This window comes from Geotrypetes seraphini, chromosome 2, assembly GCF_902459505.1.
Source record: "Geotrypetes seraphini chromosome 2, aGeoSer1.1, whole genome shotgun sequence".
Taxonomy (NCBI): Eukaryota; Metazoa; Chordata; class Amphibia; order Gymnophiona; family Dermophiidae; genus Geotrypetes; species Geotrypetes seraphini.
In genome coordinates, this window is record NC_047085.1 from 232,773,609 (window position 1) to 232,794,275 (window position 20,667).

At 48.2% G+C, this 20,667-nt stretch overlaps 1 protein-coding gene across 5 annotated transcripts in view; it reads right to left on the reverse strand.

Moving 5' to 3' along the window:
• Positions 1-20,667, reverse strand: part of LOC117355978 (putative RNA-binding protein Luc7-like 2) — a 258,392-nt gene that overhangs the window by 139,090 nt on the left and 98,635 nt on the right. For all 5 annotated transcript variants that reach the window (XM_033935181.1, XM_033935182.1, XM_033935183.1 and 2 more), the window contains one exon: positions 9,455-9,565. In XM_033935181.1, coding sequence (XP_033791072.1) covers positions 9,455-9,565 — 111 coding nt within the window. The remainder of the gene's footprint in view (positions 1-9,454; positions 9,566-20,667) is intronic.

Below are 20,667 nucleotides of genomic sequence, written 5' to 3' on the forward strand. Positions count from 1 at the left end.
AGATCCTTTTCCTGTGAAGGAGCCATATTCTGCAGGGACAATCCCTCCTGTATACTAACCACAACAGTCACAGCTAGACCAGCAGACTGCTTGTACTTCATTAAGCATCATATATTAGAGTCACAAAATCAGAGTCAAAAACCTAACCTAAGCCCCTGGAGGACCTCTTCAGTACTTTGTGTCCTCCCTGTAGCTGTGGCATCCGTACATTTTCACTTCGCTGGCAGCGCCAAATTGCAAATAGAGGGCTCTAGGAGGGAATTATGCCTCACTTCTCAAGCTTTCTGTGACTCTGAATTAGAGAATGACACGGGGAGCGATCCCCGCAGGGAGCAGCAGCGTGGCTGCGGGCTATGGAGACTCCATTGCCAAATCGCCGCAGACACGGGGACAAAAGTTTTCATCGCTCGCAGGCAAATGTACCCCCTTCTATGTACCGCTATTTACCTTGTCTTCACCGTGAGTCTTTGGTTCGGGACCGGGTGTCAGATTTTTTCCGGCGGCCATGTTTGTCTCCGCGTGGTCTGTCTCCTCAACTCTCTACCCGACTTGCACGTTGCCGCATTGACTCCGCCCCCTAATATACAGGCTCTTCATTGGTCAGTTCTTTTTGCTCAAAGAAGGGGACCAATCGCTACTGCCACACCTGATATTTAATGGGTTGTAGTGCAGCAGTAGCGATTGGATTTCGGAGCCGAGCCCAGGATTTGAATTTTGTTTGCAGTCGCTGCCTCGCTTGGATTCACTCGTTTCACTGGGAGGAGCTGAAAGCCTGAAAACTTTGTCAGGTACAAGTAAGTGTTCTCCCCGGCTGATTTAGATGACCACCCAGCTAATCCTGCTGCTGCCGCCGATGCTCCTTCCTGGGCTAACTCGCCGCCGAAATTTTTGTTTGACGCCTGCCTTTTTTTGCCAGCATACTTTTACTTGCTTTGGGCCTTCCTCGTTGCCGGATCCTGCCTACTTTCTGTTTCCGTGAAGGCAGGACCCGGCAGCGAGGAAGGCCCGAAGCAAGTAAAAGCAGCAAGTTGTAAGCTTCCCGCCGGGCCGGGGCTCTATCGTGTGCGTGCCGGCTTCCCTTCTCTTCCCCCTACCCCCCCGGGATGCTACTTCTGGTTTCGGAGGGAAGAGAAGGGAAGCCAGCACGCACACAATAGAGCCCCGGAGGGAAGCTTACAATTTGCTGCTTTTACTTGCTTCGGGCCTTCCTCGCTGCCGGGTCCTGCCTTCGCGGAAACAGAAAGTAGGCAGGTCCCGGCAATGAGGAAGGCCCGAAGTAAGTAAAAGCAGCAAGTGTAGTGGTATACCATTTGAGAAAAAAAAAAAACGCACGGACATCGGACCTGATTCTGCTTGCTCTCGCCACGGACACGGACCGACACGGACCTCAGATTTTTAAGGCGGTACGGGTTTAGATCCGCGAGGTCCGTCAGGTCCACATTTTACCCCTTCCCCAACCTTGGTGCTTATTATGGTCAGCCAGGAAGAATGAAATCAAAAAAGTTCGAGTTTAGTCAAGCTGTGATTTGAACTTTATAGGCTTTTTTTTTTTTTCATCCTTTAACAGGCAGGCAGAAAAATGCTCCATTTATTAATCTTGCAAAGTCTGATACAGGAAAAGCTAGAAGTGCATCAGGATTTAAGGAGCTTGGGGTGTGCAAATCTACTTAATGCAGATATTACAGTAAAACAAAATCACTTTTCTATTTCACTGCAGCTCTATGAGGTTCTTTTGCCCTTAACTATAGTCAAATGATGGATAGGAATATGTTTATTTCATTTAAGTTAAGGGAAAACAATATTTTTTCTGAGTATCCTTTAAATAATGATTCACAAATTAATTCAGCCTGTTTTAAGGCTGGGTTTTGTTTTTCATATTATTGCTTCTGTTTTTATAATCCTTAAAAAATAAGGGGCAATTCTCCAAGTGGGTTCTTCCTCGTAGGCACCCTGAGACTGTACAGGGAACACCTATTCTATAGCAGTGAATGGGCTCCCAGGTTCCATTACAGAATGGTAGCATATAGCCTTGGATTCAGGTGCCTTACAGTTAAAGCAGCCATAGAGCATGTCTGCTTGTGGAAGAAATGATTTTATTTTCAGTTTAGTGATCAAAATGTGTCTGTTTTGAGAATTTATATCTGCTGTCTATATTTTGCACTATGGCCCCCTTTTACTAACTCGCAATAGCGGTTTTTAGCACAGGGAGCCTATGAGCATCGAAAGCAGTGCAGGGCATTCAGCGCATCTCCCTGTGCTAAAAACCGCTATTGCGATTTAGTAAAAGGGGAGGGGGGTATATTTGTCTATTTTTGTATAGTTGTTCCTGATGTGACATTGCATAAAATCATCTGCCTTGATCTCTTTGAAAACCTGCGGAATATATATGGGGTGGGGGAAGATTAGTGATAGAAAAATTGTATGAAAAATGACTATTTTTAATTTAGTGATCAAAATGGAGAAATTAGGTTCTTACCTGCTAATTTACTTTCTTTTAGCTTCTCCAGACCAGTAGAGGTTAATCTTTACGAATGGGTATATATCCAATCATGACCAGCAGGTGGAGACTGAAAACAAAACTGTGGGACAGTATATAATATACTCCCTTCTCTATTTACATCAGTCTGCCGAATAGCCAAGCAGAACTAAGAACTGGAAAACAGAAAGAAAACAATACTCCGAACAGGAGTAACAAATAACATACCCAAATGCTGTTGGAAAATGCAGAGGAGAAATACCAGAAGGAAAATGTCCCCACAGCTCGCCAGCTAAGCCAGTCGAGCCACAGCCGCTGTTCTTTAATTCTCCCCGGCCCTAGAAAAATACTAGAACCCGCAGCAAAAAATAAAAACTGCCCGCGAAACAGCCCCAAGAACAACAACAACAGACAGGGTGGGAACCTCTACTGGTCTGGAGAAGCTAAAAGAAAGTAAATTAGCAGGTAAGAACCTAATTTCTCCTTCTTTAGCACTCTCCAGACCAGTAGAGGTTAATCTTTACGAATGGGACGTACCAAAGCAGTCCCTCACACGGGCGGGACCCCCGAAGGGCCGACACCAGAACACACACACCGAACACCGCATCCTGACGCACCAGAACATCTACCCGAAAGAGTCTGACAAAGGAATACAAGGAAGACCAAACCGCAGCCTTACAAATGTCCACTGGAGGCACGAGCGACGACTCAGCCCAAGAAGCCGCCTGACCCCGAGTAGAATGAGCTTTGAGAAACTCCGGAACGGGCTGCTGCCCCAGAAGAGAAGCGGAAGCAATAGTCTCCTTGATCTAGCATGCAATAGTAGCCCTAGAAGTGCCAGCCCCCCTAAGAGGACCAGTCAGAAGGACAAAGAGATGATTTTATTTCCTGATCTCCTGGGTCCGTTGCACATAAGAGCGAAGGACCCGACCAACATCCAACTTGCTCAGCTGTCTTTGCTCAGAAGAGCCCTCCCAACTACCCAAGACCGGGAGGACCACAGATTGATTGACATGAAAAGGAAAAACTACTTTTGGCAAAAAAGGAAGGAACAGGCCTCAAGACAACCTGCTCCCTAGAAAACTCCAAGAAGGGAGCCCTACAAGAGAAAGCCTGTAGCTCAGAAACACGCCTAGCGGAAGAAATGTCCACCAAAAAGACCGTCTTCAGAGGAAGGTCCTTCAATGAGCAGCCGCCCAACGGTTCGAAGGGCGGGTGCATCAGAATAGAGAGAACCAGACTGAGATTCCAAGAGGGAATAGAGGACCGCACGGGAGGCCTGAGCACCTTGGCCGCCTGCAAAAAGCGAATCACATCAGGAATGGCTGTCAAACGCTGACCCGTCACAAACCCCCGAAAGGCTGACAAGGCCACAAGCTGAACCCGGAGAGAAACCGAAGCCAGGCCTCTATCCATGCCATCTTGCAAGAACTCTAGGAAGTTAGGCACAGAAACGCGAAGAGAGACCACTCCCCGCACCACCCCTCAAAGAAGTGCCAAATCCAAACAGAAGCCTGAGAGGTAGAAAGCCTCCAGGACCCCAAGAGTGTAGAAATCACCCTATCTGAATACCCCTTCTTACCAAGGCGACCCCTTTCAAAAGCCAAGCCGTAAGACAGAAGGGAGATGGGTCGAACATGGGAATGGGACCCTGCGTCAGAAGGTCGTCCAAGGGAGGCAGAGGAAGAGGATCCGCCACCAGAGTGTCACCAGATCTGCGTATCACGGATGTCGAGGCCAATCTGGAGCCACCAGACCCGGATGGCGAACAATGCAGAGAAGAACTCTGCCCACTAATGGCCACGGAAGGAACATGCACAACAGCCCCTCTGTTGGCCATGGTTGAACCAGAGCATCCAGACCCTCGGCCAGTCCATCCCTGCGACGACTGAAGAAGTGGAACACCTCGGCCTTGCCACTCGTGGCCGACAGGTCCATCAGGGACTGACCCCAAGCTGGCATTATCAACTGAAAAGCCACAGGGCTGAGACACCACTCTCTGTGATCTAAGATGTGACTGAGGAAGTTCGCCTGAACAATCTCCACCCCGGCCATGTGAGAGGCCGAGAGGTCCAGAAGGCGTGACTCCGCCCCAAAGCATGAGCCGAGCCGCCTCCTCCGCCACCTGAGCGTTCTTGGTGCCTCAACGATTGACATAAGCCACTGCTGTGGCATTGTCAGACCGGACTCTGACCGACTTGCCCATCAAGAGGGAGCGGAAGGCTAACAGCGCCAGAGGGACGGCTCTGGTCTCCAACATGTTGATTGACCAGGACGCCTCCTCCATGGACCAGGTGCCCTGAGCTGAGTGACCTAGACACTGAGCCCCCCCAACCGAAGAGACTGGCATCCGTGAGAAGCACCGTCCACTGCGATAGATCCAGACTCATCCTCTGGACCAGATGAGAGGTCTGGAGCCACCAAAGAAGACTGCAGCGCGCCAAGCCTCACAGAAGGACAGGGACCTCCAAACTGAGCCTCTGGGGTGACCATCTACGGAGCAGAGCATACTGAAGAGACATGTGGGCCCGCGCCAAATCCAAACAGAAGCCTGAGAGGTAGAAAGCCTCCAGGACCCCAAGAGTGTAGAAATCACCCTATCTGAATACCCCTTCTTACCAAGGCGACCCCTTTCAAAAGCCAAGCCGTAAGACAGAAGGGAGACGGGTCGAACATGGGAATGGGACCCTGCGTCAGAAGGTCGTCCAAGGGAGGCAGAGGAAGAGGATCCGCCACCAGAGTGTCACCAGATCTGCGTATCACGGATGTCGAGGCCAATCTGGAGCCACCAGAACCACCAGACCCGGATGGCGAACAATGCGGAGAAGAACTCTGCCCACTAATGGCCACGGAGGGAACATGCACAACAGCCCCTCTGTTGGCCATGGTTGAACCAGAGCATCCAGACCCTCGGCCAGTCCATCCCTGCGACGACTGAAGAAGTGGAACACCTCGGCCTTGCCACTCGTGGCCGACAGGTCCATCAGGGACTGACCCCAAGCCGGCATTATCAACTGAAAAGCCACAGGGCTGAGACACCACTCTCTGTGATCTAAGATGTGACTGAGGAAGTTCGCCTGAACAATCTCCACCCCGGCCATGTGAGAGGCCGAGAGGTCCAGAAGGCGTGACTCCGCCCCAAAGCATGAGCTGAGCCGCCTCCTCCGCCACCTGAGCGTTCTTGGTGCCTCAACAATTGACATAAGCCACTGCTGTGGCATTGTCAGACCGGACTCTGACCGACTTGCCCATCAAGAGGGAGCGGAAGGCTAACAGCGCCAGAGGGACGGCTCTGGTCTCCAACATGTTGATTGACCAGGACGCCTCCTCCATGGACCAGGTGCCCTGAGCTGAGTGACCTAGACACTGAGCCCCCCCAACCAAGGAGACTGGCATCCGTGAGAAGCACCGTCCACTGCGATAGATCCAGACTCATCCTCTGGACCAGATGAGAGGTCTGGAGCCACCAAAGAAGACTGCAGCGCGCCAAGCCTCACAGAAGGACAGGGACCTCCAAACTGAGCCTCTGGGGTGCCCATCTACGGAGCAGAGCATACTGAAGAGACATGTGGGTCCGCGCCCACCTCACAACATCCAGGAACGCTGCCATCGACCCCAAGACTTGGAGGAAATCCTGCGCCCGAGGACACCGGGACGCCAAAAGAAGGCGAACCTGAGATTGCAATTTGCTTACCCGGGCCTCTGGAAGGAAGACCTTCCCCAAGGAGGTGTCAAACAGAACTCCAAGTTACTCCAGATACTGAGCGGGGACCAACCGACTCTTGGAAAGATTGACCACCCAGCCCAGCGACCGGAGAAACTCAACCACCCGAGCCATAACTCGGGCGCTCTCCTGCAACGACTTCGCCCGAAACAACCAGTCATCCCAGAAGGGGTGCACCAGAATGCCCTCTGACTGCAATGCCACCGTGACGACCACCATCAACTTGGCGAGTTGTCCGGGGAGTCGTGGCCAGGCCCAAGGGAAGCACACAGAACTGATAGTGCAGACCAAATATCGCAAAGCAAAAGAAAGAGCTGAGGAGCGGTCCGAATGGAAACAGGCAAGTAGGCCTCCGCCAGAGCGAGAGAAGTCAGGAACTCCCCCGGCTGAACCGCCAGAAGGACAGACTGCAGTGTGTCCATGCGAATAAAAAGGAATTCTGAGAGTCCTGTTGACCTCAGTTTAAACCAAGAATGGGCCGAAAGGTCCCCTCCCTTTAGGGCCCCATAAAGGAAATGGCGTACCAGCCGATACCGCACTCCTGAGGGGACACTGGACAACTGCTTTGAGATCTAGCAAGCGCTGAAGGGTCTGGCGAAAGGCTAGCGTCTCCCATGCCACCTGACATGGAAAGGCTAGATATGATCCGGCAGAGAGAGGGCAAAATTCAAGTACATAACCGTCCCGCACCACCACCAGGACCCACTGATCGGACGTGATCTTGGCCCACTTTGGAAACAAGTTGCGAAGCCGGGCACCCATGGGAACCAAAGGGGGCACCGGCAAAGAGACATCGTGCAGGACGGGCAGCAGGGGGAACTGGGGGGGGGAACTCCCAGCCCCCCGACGGGCCCCCTGAAAAGACTGCATGCGCTAAGCCAATCGGCCCCGGGGAAAAACCGGAAGCCTGGAAAAAAGCAGTCCCATGCCCCAAGCGAAACTTGCTAAATTCCCGCAGACGCCCCTGGGCAATGCCAACCCGAGAAGCCGGGCGGGCACGGTCCTCAGGCAGACGGGGCACCTCAGAGTCCATCGCGAGTGCCTCGCGGCTGGACCTAATTGTGTCCCACTCCCCCAGAGAAGGGCACAATTGCTCCATACGCGACCTAGCTAGAAAAAAGTGCCGGTTAGATGAAAAAATACAGTAAAATACAGTTTTCTTAAAGGGAAACAACCCTCCAGACCAGCACTACCTCAGGATTTTTTTTTTTTTAACAGAACAGACTCCACAGGCTCTCGAAGCAATATGCCTTGCTTGATTTAGGGGGCAAGGCTTACTGCTGAGGTTCCTCTAAAAAAATGTGGGGAGGTGGAGGAAGTGGGGGGAGGGACCCCGCTCGAGACCCGCCGGGTTCGACACCCCCGAGGTCGGACGGACCCCCAAACAGGGCCCGCCCAAGCTCTGTCCTGCCAAAAACAGGGACTAGAAACCCCCTAAACAAATTCCAACAGCCCTACCAAGGGAGATGGGTACAGATCACTCAACACCTGCTGGAGACTGAAAGAAGACTGATTTAAATAGAGAAGGGAGTATATTATATACTGTCCCACAGTTTTGTTTCCAGTCTCCACCTGCTGGTCATGATTGGATATATACCTATTCGTAAAGATTAACCTCTACTGGTCTGGAGAGTGCTAAAGAAGTGTCAGTTTTGAGAATTTATATCAGTTATCTATATTTTGCATTATATTTGTCTATTTTTCTAGTTTTTTTTCATATTTTTCATACCTGTTTGAGGCTTTTATGCATGCTGCGGTGACGGGGCAGTGAATGGGATGGCAGTGGCGGTGACGGGGCGGTGAATGGGATGGCAGTGGCGGTGACGGGGCGGTGAATGGGATGGCAGTGGCGGTGACAGGGCGGTGAAAGGGATGGCGGTGGCGGTGACAGGGCGGTGAAGGGAATGGCGGTGATGGGGCGGTGCAGAGGATAGTCGGCTGGGGACGGGGCGGTGACGGGGACAAATTTTTTCCCCGTGTCATTCTCTACTCTGAATCTCTGGAGGGACCCAGGGGGGGGCTAAGCCACAGCTCCTGCCTCCCCTCTTGTGTTTCATGGCATGTGGCACACAGGCACTCCTCAGGTGGCCATCCAGCGCAAAATTGGCAAAAAATTGTAGTTAAATTACCAGTAGCGTCTATCCTGACTGGATTTATACCCAAATGAAGTGTTTTGAGGCAGGGAGAGGCTTTTTAAATAAAATCTGGAAATCCAAAGCCACAGAAGCAGCGATTTTGATGCCAAAAAGGCCCTGGGGAGCCACAATAGACAAAAAATTTCAAAAACTGTATTTTAGGGAAGACCCAGAAACTTTCCAAACCTCCCAAATCTACTCCATCCCAATGTCTCCTATACACAGTAATGGACTGTATTCACAGCGCTGTCATGTACCTGCATCAGCTCTCATTGTGGCTAGAGAAGAGGGAAGCTTTTCTGCCTCAGACAAGCAAGAAGGATGTCCAGGGGGTTTGTCTCTTCAGGCTGCCTTTTACACAGGCTGAAAAGTCTGAAATCCTCTACCTCACCAACTTACACATGATTATTCCAGGTGGGGTGGAGGCGGGGTAGAGTAGGAACACTGCCGGCACCCACAAGGTCTCCCAACCAGCACAGAGCCAAATACAGCCTGTGCTCAAGTGCCTGACCACCACTGAGGCATGCACACTCCTAGTGACTGAACCCCAAGCCGATCCAAGTTAGGGCAGACTGGCCAGATAGGTGCCCTACAGAAAGGGTGGTCCACTCAGCTACAGAACTCAGAATACTGTACAGGGTCTGCAGCTTCTCCCAGGCAGAGTTGCCCCAGGAATGTAAACAGAGCAGATGAAAAGATACTTTCTCAACCCGCTTGCAAAAGGAAAAAAAAGAGGACAAAGGGCAGTGCCCGGTGATTGCAGGGAGGCAGAGCTGACAAAAGTAGATGATGCCTTCTACATTCTTCATGGGTGAAAATGCACTACCCACAGGTTCAGGGACTCACGTCCTTTTTGCACTGGAACAGATATTTCATATGCACAGAAAGGAAAGTTACTATATATAATCATTGAAAGCCTTCTAATCCTAGAGTAAAACTGATTAACCTGTATTCTCTCTAGGTATCTTTGATACTCATATTCCCATTCCAAACTACTTTATTACTATAGCACTATGAGCCAGCACAATCAAGTTCATATTTTGATTAGTCTGATGCTGGTGTGTTCAACAGCTCCCAAAATGGCATGACTATTATGCCTCACAAAGTTTGGATTCTCACCTTAGCTGCCACTTCAGCACTGATCTCTTCTTGAGTTTCAGCTAATCGCTTCTTTGCAACTTCTGTTCTCCTATCACAGTCTGCAATGAATGACTGCAGATGATCCATTGCCTAAAATAAATCGCAAGCGTTACGAAAATATGCATATTCTTTACAGTGCTGACAATCTATATGAACTTCTATTAAATAAAATTGGCTTGACATCCATTGTCTTTTTGTGGTTTAACTAAAATACACTGCTCTTAGGAAATATGCTTCATGCCATACCTTCTCAGTGATTTAGACCAGTGTTCTTCAACCTTTTTACACCCGTGGACCGGCAGAAAAAAAAGAATTATTTTGTGGACCGGCAAACTACTAGGACTAAAATTTAAAAACCCCGTTTCCGCCCCATCTCCGCGAGCTCGGTCCCCACAAATCATCTGATCCCATCCACACAAGCCTCAGTTATGATTTTATATTGAATGTATTTTATTAAAGTATAAAAAGAAACAATATTCTGTAGAATTGTCATTTTATAAATACAAATAATTCAGAGCAAGGATCAACAAAACCCCTGTTTCCCCTCCCCTTAACATAAATCCCCTCTACTATCAAGAAAACTGAACAAGCCAAATTATTACAGAATGCTACACAGAAATATCATGCTAACAGAATACTGAAGTAACACATGACAGGAATAGTTTTAGGGGAGTGCAACTAGGGCAACTGCCCCCTGGTCAGAGAGCGCCCTAAGCCAGCTGGAAGCTAAAGAAGCACTGCCTGGGTTTTGCAGTCCCCAGTTATGTCTAACACCAGCTCTAGCAGGATATATATTTCAAATCTGATATATTCTAATCATAAAATAGAAATAAAATTATTTTTTCTACCTTTTGTCGTCTCTGGTTTCTGCTTTCAATCTTTTTTTCACTCTCTTCCTTCCAGCATATGCCCTCTCTGTCTCTTCAATCCAGCATCTGCCCCTTCCATATGGTATCTGTCTTCTTTCTATGTCCCTCTCCCCTTTCCATCCAGCTTGTGCCCCTCTCTCCTTTTTACATGATTCATTCCATCTTCATTGCTCTCATTTTTATCTCTCCTACACCAGATCTATCATCGTTGTCCCTCTGCTTATTTTTCTGCTGACCCCCTCTGCTTATTTTTCTGCTGACCCCTTCCTATCATCAATCTCTCTACTTTCTCATGCCTGTGTCTCCCCTTCCCCTCCTCTAATCTCTCTGCCAGCTGTTTCCTTCCTTTTTTCATTCTCCCTTCTCTCCTCCTCCTGTCCAGCAGTAACTCTCTTCCCTTCCTCCCCTCCCAGAAGCATCTCTCCTTCTCCTTCTCCAGTAGCAGCTGTCCCTTTTTTTCCTTGCCCAGCAGCTTCCCAGATTCCTTTCCCTCCTCCCCTCCCAGAAGCATCTCTCCTTCTTCTTCTCCCTCTCCAGTAGCAGCTGTCCCTTTTTTTCCTAGCCCAGCAGCTTCCCAGATTCCTTTCCCTCCTCCCCTCCCAGAAGCATCTCTCCTTCTTCTTCTCCCTCTCCAGTAGCAGCTGTCCCTTTTTTTATCTTGCCCAGCAGCTTCCCAGATTCCTTTCCCTCCTCCCCTCCCAGAAGCATCTCTCCTTCTCCAGTAGCAGCTGTCCCTTTTTTTTCCTAGCCCAGCAGCTTCACAGATTCCTTTCCCTCCTCCCCTCCCAGAAGCATCTCTCCTTCTTCTCCCTCTCCAGTAGCAGCTGTCCCTTTTTTTTATCTTGCCCAGCAGCTTCCCAGATTCCTTTCCCTCCTCCCCTCCCAGAAGCATCTCTCCTTCTCCCTCTCCAGTAGCAGCTGTCCTTTTTTTTCCTGGCCCAGCAGCTTCCCAGATTCCTTTCCCTCCTCCCCTCCCAGAAGCATCTCTCCTTCTCCCTTTCTAGTAGCAGCTGTCCCTTTTTTCCCCTGCCCAGCAGCTTCCCAGACTCTGATAGTGGTTTTCTCCCCTCCCAGCAGCTCTTCTTACTTCCCAGCGCAGCGATTCACGAAGGCAGCCCCGGGTCCTTTGTTGGGTCGCGCCGCCTCTGAAGAAAGAGGAAGTTGCATCATCAGAGGCAGCCGCGACTCAGCAAAAGCCCTGAGGCTGCCTTCGTGAATTGCTGCGCTGGGAAGTAAAGGAGAGCTGCAGAGAGGGGAGAAAGCCACTGTCGGAGGCTCCCCAAGATCTCTCCGGCCCAGCGCACGCTTCCGATGCTGATCTTGCCGGTCCTGCACGGACCGGCAGGAAGTTGAAATGAGTCAATCTTGCCGGTCCTGCGCGGACTGGCAAAAATTTCCTGCGGACCGACACCGGTCCGTGGACCGGCGGTTGAAGAACTGTGATTTAGACTGCTGGTAGGTCCTATATTCAAGCAGCACTTTTTTTACATATTACTAAATGAGAACTAGTACCTTAGAAACAATGAACATAAGGGTAGATTACTTCTACAAGGGACATCCAAGCCTGACAAATTTAAACTGTTATATCACTGTTGGCACTCGACTTGATCCCCAGCTCCATTTTCAATTCCTTGCCACCAAAGATACCCTCTTCTGTCTCAGGGGCCAATGCAGGAAGCTTGTGTTAGAGCCATGAACTGATGGCTTAGACCACAGCTTCTAATGCAAGTTGAATACAGAATTTTTGCTCAAGACAGTTAACTAATGGCATGCATATTAGTGACACATTAAAATGTGTAATGTCAAAAGGCAAATCATTCAAGGAGTAAATTACCTATACATTTGTTTTGGAATAAGGTCCTTTATTGAGTTCAAATTCAAACACCTCTTTATTAGAGAGTTGGAATAAACTGAGTTACTGGATAAGTTAGCACCCATTAAGCAACTAGTTAGAGTATAAAGATAAAGACAGCATAATCCCTGGTACAATGAGATTTTTAAAGTCAGAAACAATTGTGCATAAATTTGGAAAGGAAATGGAGAGAGGCTATAAGACAGTACAACAAAGTTATTCACCTGTAGCAGGTGCTCTCTGAGGACAGCAGGTATATATGGGCAACGTGGATGATGTCATCCACAGAACCCAGTACAGTCAAAAAGAGTACTGTCACATTAAATATTTTAGGACTGCCCACACCATGCACGTGCTGTGCCTTCCCAACTGATGTTGGCTCACGGGCCATGCAGTTCAGTAAGAAAGCTAAGAAGCCAACTAAGGAAGGTGAGTGGGTTGTGAGAATATACAGTATACCTGCTGTCCTCGGAAAACACATGCTATAGGTGAGTAACTTTGCTTTCTCCGAGGACAAGCAGGTATAATATTCTCACATGTGGAATTCCCATACTTCCAGGATCATGCCTCTAGGAAGAGGGTTACAATTAAACCTGATGAAACCCAAAGGGTTGGAGGGAAAGTTAGCATTTAGGAAAAGAATAAATTTTGCAAAACTGCTTACCCAAACTGACTATCCCATCTGGAATAATTCTCCAAATAGCAGTGGAAAGTGAAGGTTTGGATTGAGGACCAAGTGACTGATCTAACAAATGTCCTCAACAGAAGTAGAGCAAAAATGGGTTAATGAAGTCGCCATAGCTTGGAACTTATGAACAGTGACAGGGCCCTCTAGCATCAATTCAACCAGAGCATATTCAAAGGATATACAGTCCACTAGCCAAGTGGAGATGGTTCCCATGGTGACAGGAACTCCAAGTCTTTTAGGGTTGAACAACACAGAGTTGAGTGGTAATTATGTGAGGCTTAGTTCGATCCAAGTAGTAAGCAAGTGCAAGTTTACAGTCCAAGATGTAAAGAGCTATCTCACCAGAGTGAGAATGTGATCTTGAGACGAGGATAGATAGAACTATAGACTGGTTGAAATGAAATTTGGAGACAACCTTTGGGAGGAACTTTGGATGTGTTTGGACAACCCCATCATTATAGAATCTTGTACAGGGTCGATCCAATACAAGTGTTTGAGGGAAGAAGCTGAGAAAGCTTCAAAAGGATAAGTCATCAGAGTGGCGAGAACAACACTGAAGTCCCAGGCAATGGTAGGGGGACTGAGAGGAGGCTTGGCATGATACAGGCCCTATATGAATCCAGAGACAAAGCGACAAACAGACAATATAGTTTCTAGTCCTACAGTGAATGAAATGCACTAATAGCAATGAGATGAATATGCACTGAAGTAGTCTTGAGCCCAGAATTAGAAATGTGAAGGAGACAATCAAGAACTGGTGGCAGAGGACAACTAATTAGATCTAGGGATTGGAGATTACATTAGACAGTGAATCGAGTCCATTTGAAATGATAGCATTGTTGTGTGGCAGGCTATTTGGAAGCTTCAATGATAGCTGATATTGGTGCAGATAGGGTGAAAGCATCTACGTGCTGGGAGAGAGATATCATGCTGTGAGTGCTAATGAGCATAGACAGGGATGAAGGAAAGCCTTCATTCTGTGTGAGTAAGGTTCAAAACAACTGACATGTGATGGGTTCCTTAACACTTAGCTGTAGGAGGAGAAGGAACCATGGTTAACTTGGACAATGGGGTGCAATGAGAATCATGGTGTCTCGATCTTGATGAAGTTTTAGTACAGCTTTCCCGATGAGAGGTACTGGAGGGAATGCCTAGGAGAACTTATCTTGCCAGTCTAGGAGAAAAGCGTCCAACTCCAGAAGATTGGAGTGTAGAATCTGAGCACACTTTTAAGATGCTCATCCATACCCTCATCACCTCTCGCCTAGACTACTGCAACCTGCTTCTCACTGGCCTTTTGCTAAATCATCTCTCTTCCCTTTAATCTGATGAGAACTCTGCTGCATGCCATATATTGCATGCCATATATTGCATGCCCTTCCTCCGCCCGACGCCGTGCAAGCAGGAGGACTCTGCTCTCTCTTAGAGCCCCTGCCTCTCCAGCCACCGGGGATTGCCGACGCAGCCCGACTTTTGAGTCGGATTTTTTTCTTCAGCCCTTGAGGGCCACCGAAAGCCTCTCCCCCCAGCGACTTCCTAGGCAGAGGAAGGAGGAAGTTTCTGCCATCTTGTCCCTCCTTCCTCCGCCCGACGCCGTGCAAGCAGGAGGACTCTGCTCTCTCTTAGAGCCCCTGCCTCTCCAGCCACCGGGGATCGCCGACGCAGCCCGACTTTTGAGTCGGATTTTTTTCTTCAGCCCTTGAGGGCCACCGAAAGCCTCTCCTCCCAGCAACTTCCTAGGCAGAGGAAGGAGGAAGTTTCTGCCATCTTGTCCCTCCTTCCTCCGCCCGACGCCGTGCAAGCAGGAGGACTCTACTCTCTCTTAGAGCCCCTGCCTCTCCAGCCACCAGGGATCGCCGACGCAGCCCGACTTTTGAGTCGGATTTTTTTCTTCAGCCCTTGAGGGCCACCGAAAGCCTCTCCCCCCAGCGACTTCCTAGGCAGAGGAAGGAGGAAGTTTCTGCCATCTTGTCCCTCCTTCCTCCGCCTGACGTCCTTAGAGCCCCTGCTTCCTCCAGTCACCGGGGATCGCTGAAAGCCTCCTACCAGTGCAGGTTACCTAACTAGCTGCCTCTGCCCAACTTTAACTGGGTGCTGCGACCCAGTTCTACCCCCCCCCCCAGATCACTGAAACCACACGGATCTCAACCAGAGAAGAGCTACTGGCCGGTTTTCAACCACCCTCAGTCCCAGCTCTCCTACAGCTCTCTTCTTTTGCTCCTGCATTGTACCTTACAGTCACTCTCCAGCCGCTAACCAACAACATGTCACCCCCCACTACCAAACTCCTATGCACACTATTACTTCTCTCCCTACTCACAACAAACTGGAGAAAAGCAGGCCACCACTTTTCACCAATACCAATAGTGACAACAACATACAGGCAGACACTATCACCCAAGAAACTTCACCAGACAAGAAACCTAATAGAATGCACAACAGCCTCACAAGAAAGCATCCCACCCACTTGGGGACGAAAACCACCCCCCAACACAAAGAAGTCGGGTCATAAACTCCCCCATACACCCAAGAACCTCCTTCACCCACAGATTAACCCCAACCACCACAAACATCTTTTCTCAATACCCTGTGCATACATGAACATAAGATCAATCAGCCCAAAGGCAGACCTAATAAAAGACTGGATAGTTAATGAACAGCTAGGCTGCCTTTCCCTATCCGAAACCTGGCTATCCTCCTACTCGGACCCAAGCATTACAGAATTTTGCCCCAAGGGATACAAACTTGAATTAGTCTGCCGAGAAAAAAAGCGAGGGGGCGGTTTGGCCATCCTAGTAAAAAACAACCTCACCATCACTGTCCTAGACAAACACTCCACCCCACAATCAGACCTGCTTGCCGTCCAAATTTCCAGTAACTCACTCAAAGACACCCTTACCTGCATCCTCTGCTACATAGCTCCAGGAAAATGGAACACCACAAAACACGATCTTGAAGATTTCATCTTCCGGAACTCATTAACCTCAACACACAACCTGCTCCTCGGAGACATAAATCTCCACCTAGAAGACACCTCCTCCAAACAAGCTTCTGGCATTATTTCATACCTCAACGCACTCTCTTACCAAATTCTATATCCTCAACCCACACATGAAAAAGGCCACCAACTTGATATTGCAGCCTACATGTCACAACACCCCCAAGCACCGAACATTCACATCTCCAATGGGGCCTGGCACCCCTCCCTCTGGTCTGACCACTTCAAATTCACCTTCAACATCAACTGGACTCAAAGCACAAACAAGCACGAAACCCACAAAACCTCCTTCAAAACCCGACCAAAAATCGACCCTTCTACATTCTGGACCACAGTAGACCCATTAATCGTCTCCATAGACCACGATGTATTCATTCACCAGTGGCGCTCACTGAGCGAAACAACCTTGAACGGTCTAGCCCCAGAAAAGACAAAACACAAACTCTGCAGATCTTCAGACAAATGGTTCGACACAGAACTTCTTCAACTAAAGAGACAACTCGAAAGAGCATGGCAAAAAAAGAACCAAGAACCAACCAAAGTAGCTTGGAGAAACCTAATAAAACAATACAAGATCAAACTTAAGGAAAAACGAAGAGCTTATTACTCCAAACTAATAGGCACAGAATCCTTAGACACAAAGAAACTCTTCCAACTTGTGAAGAACCTCACCGACACTCAACCATTCCTAACCACTCAAGGAATCCACCCTCCAACGGCCACCCAACTAGCGGACCATTTCAAGAATAAGATCGCCAATATTAGAGCCTCCTTCAACAACTCACCGTCCCTCCTAGACGAGATCATAATAAACCCTACAACAGATGAATCCACTGCAGCTGACAGGCACTGGTCCAACTTTACAAAGGTGCAATGGCTGGACATGAACAGACTCTACAGAAAATACAGTCGAGCGTCATGCGACCTGAACAACTGCCCGTCATATCTACTGACAAACGCATCCCCCAAATTTAGAGCTTGCCTCTTGCAATGGATCCAAACAACTCTCACGGAAGGCCATTTCCCACAAGACCTAGGGGAAATCATAATCACCCCAATACTGAAAGATCCCAAAGGACCAATAGACACCCCCTCCAACTACAGACCCATCGCCTCAATTCCATTATATGTTAAACTAATAGAAGGTCTGGTTGCCAAATACCTCACCAACTACCTTGAAGACCACAACCTACTCCACCCAACTCAATCGGGGTTCAGATCTAACCACAGCACCGAGACACTGCTAGCTTCCCTTCTAGATATAGCCAGACAGCACCTTAGCAAAGGAAGAAGGATGCTGATAATTCAACTCGACCTCTCTGCCGCATTCGACCTGGTCGACCACACCATACTTCTTCAGATATTAGAAGCAATAGGGATCTCAGGCGAAGTATACAACTGGTTTCAAGGATTCCTTAAAACAAGAACATACAGAGTAAAAACAAAGGATCTTATATCGGAGCCTTGGACCAACCCCTGCGGAGTACCCCAAGGTTCCCCACTGTCACCCATGCTCTTCAATCTTTACATTTCCTCCCTCGGTACCCTGTTAGACAAACTCAAAGTAACTTCATTCAGCTATGCAGACGATATCACCATACTCCTCCCCTTGACACACAAGACCCCACCAAATCAGGCACCCTGGAAAAAACTCTAGAAGCAGTGGAAAAATGGATGACAGAACATAAACTGAAGCTCAACCCAGATAAAACTAAATTTCTACTGCTTGAAAAGGACAAAACCCCTTCTATAACTGAGCTAGAAATAAAAACCACCAAATATCCCCTACAACCCACTCTCAAACTCCTTGGAGTAACAGTAGACAGAGGTTGCACTCTTCAGGTGCAAATCAACAAAATCACACAAAAAGCTTTCTTCACAATGCGCAACCTTCGCAAAATCAGAAAATTCTTTGAAAAAGAACAATTCAGACTCATAGTTCAATACCTAGTCCTAAGTCTATTGGATTACTGCAATATCCTCTACCTTTCTTGTCCTACCTACCTAATAAAACAACTACAGACCGTGCAGAACACTGCCCTCAGAATAATCTATTCCCTTGGAAAATTTGACCACATCACCAACGCCTTCCTAGACTCACACTGGCTTCCAATACAAGCCCGCATCCAATTCAAACTATACTGTATTTTATTCAAAACCTTAAACGGAACGGCACCCACCCACCTAAACAACCGTCTAAACAGGAACCTCTCAACCAGACAGAGGAGAATCCAATCCCCTTTCTCCTTCACCCCTTTTAAAGGAACTAAACGCAAAAAGATGTATAACAACTTACTTGCAACACATGCAGCTAAATTGGACCCCTCCATCACCAACCTACTGACAGCATCAACTGACCTCAAGGCTTTCCGCAAAGAAATCAAGACCCTACTATTCAAGAAATTCACCCAAATGTCCTAATCCCTTCCTTTTCCCCTCTCTCTCCCTCTTAGAATCTACTCATCAAAATTGCTTTAGACCTTACGCCTTAATTGTAATTTGTATTTCTCTTCCTGGAAATGTCCAGTTATCGTTCTGATGTAATCCGCTTAGAACTGAAAGGTACAGGCGGAATATAAGCCAGTTATGTAATGTAATGTAATGTAATGTAATATTCTGCCAATGTCACTATGCCCACATTACCTCTCTCAAGTCACTTCATTGTCTCCCTATCCGTTGCTACATACAGTTCAAACTCCTCTTAATCTTGCCAAGTTTATTTGCTCCACAGCTCCTTTGTATCTCTCCTCTCTCACCTTTACCCACACTCTTGTAGGTGCCAGCACAGAGAACAAAACTGAAGACATTTTGTGTTGTCTGGAGAGGCAAACAGAACAATAACTGGGGTGTCCCAGAGCCAAAAGAGGCACTGTACTACAGCCTCATCGAGTGGCCATTCATGAGAGGGTCAAGCTTGCGACTGAGCGAGTCTGCAAACATATTGTCGAATCAGCACAAAATGCCATAGTCGAGTGGCTTCTTTGCGCAGGCGTAGTGAACCTGACCCCTCTCTCACCCCACTGTAAATGTAAAACATTGCTATTTGGTTGTCTGTCTGAATAGAGGCATTATTGATGAATCCATGGCCAAAATGTGAATAGGGCATAAAATACTGCACGCTGTTCCAGATGGTTAAAATGCAGAAGGGTTTCTTTTGAGTCTCTAGGGAGCCCATATGAAACCCTCCCCCCAAAACATGTTGTTGAGGCATCCGTATGTAAGCTGAGGAAGCAAAGACTGAAACAGGCAGCCTTCAGAAAGAAAAGGAGAGTGCACCAACCACAGCAGAGATGATTTGTTGGAGAGTGGAAGAGGGATGGGAGTTAAGAGTAGTTGGGAGTACTGATTTCAATGTAGATCACTGCAAAGGTCTTATGGAGGCGAGCATGCAGAACTAGGGAGAGAGAATTGCTGCCATGTGTCCATTGAGGCACAACAGGTGCCTCAGTGGACACAACAGAGGCACAACAGAGTGGAAACCTTGCAGAAGTGGTTGCACAGGTCCGAAATGGTGTCCTGGCGCTCTATTTGAAGGTGTGCTTGTGCTGTAGAAGTGTCCAGAAGAGCTCCTACAAAAGTAAGTGATTCAATAAGTGCTAAAGACATTTTCTCGAAATTGATGATAAAAGCTGAAAGATCACAGCATAGAAACTGTCTTGTATGGTGAGAAGCAGGTGGTCTCTGGAGTGTGCAATGAGGAGCCCTTTGTCTAAATATGGGTAGACAAAGTGGTGTTGCTTGTGGAGATGCACCACAACCACTGCTAGGCACTTTGTGAAGCCTCAAAGGGCAGAGAAAGCTCAAAGGGTAGCTCCTTGTTCTGATAACGATGGTTGAGAAATTGAAATCAAAGAAACTGCCAGTGGGAGGGATGAGTGGGGATATGTCTCTTTTGAGGTTAAGGACTGTCAGCCAGTCTTTGTATTACAGGAGCGGAAGAATGGGAAGGAAGGCGATCATCCGGAAGGATTCTAGGTTGAGCCGATAGCTCACATAAAGCTGTAGAATCATCCTTAAGCTGAGTCATGGTATCCTTTACTTTCTCTCCAAACAGGCTATCTCCTAAGCATGGTGCATTAGCCAGGTATTCATGGAGATCCTCCCTGAGATGAGAGGCTTTGAGCCGAGCCATGCCATGTGCTGGGTGGCAATCCCAATGGCTGCTGTTCTGGAAATCATATCATAAGCATCATAGTTTGTTTTGATTAAGTGATATGTGGATTCTTGAACGGGAACATGCAAAGGGGACACATTTTCTGGGGATGTATCTTCGAGTTGTTGAAGGACCATATGTAGAAAAAGCACAGTTACTTACCGTAACAGGTGTTATCCAGGGACAGCAGGCAGATATTCTTGACTGATGGGTGACGGAGCCTCGGTACGGACAATTTTAGAGTGATTGCACTCTAAGAACTTAGAAAGTTCTAGCTAGGACGCACCGCGCGTGAGCGAGTGCCTTCCCGCCCGACGGAGGTGCGCGGTCCCCAGTTAAGATAAGCCAGCTAAGAAGCCAACCCGGGGAGGAGGGAGGGACGCAAGAATATCTGCCTGCTGTCCCTGGATAACACCTGTTACGGTAAGTAACTGTGCTTTATCCCAGGACAACAGGCAGCATATTCTTGACTGATGGGTGACCTCCAAGCTAACAAAAAGAGGGATGGAGGGAAGGTTGGCCATTAGGAAAATAAATTTTGTAAAACAGATTGGCCGAAGTGTCCATCCCGTCTGGAGAATGCATCCAGACAATAGTGAGATGTAAAAGTATGAACTGAGGACCAAGTAGCA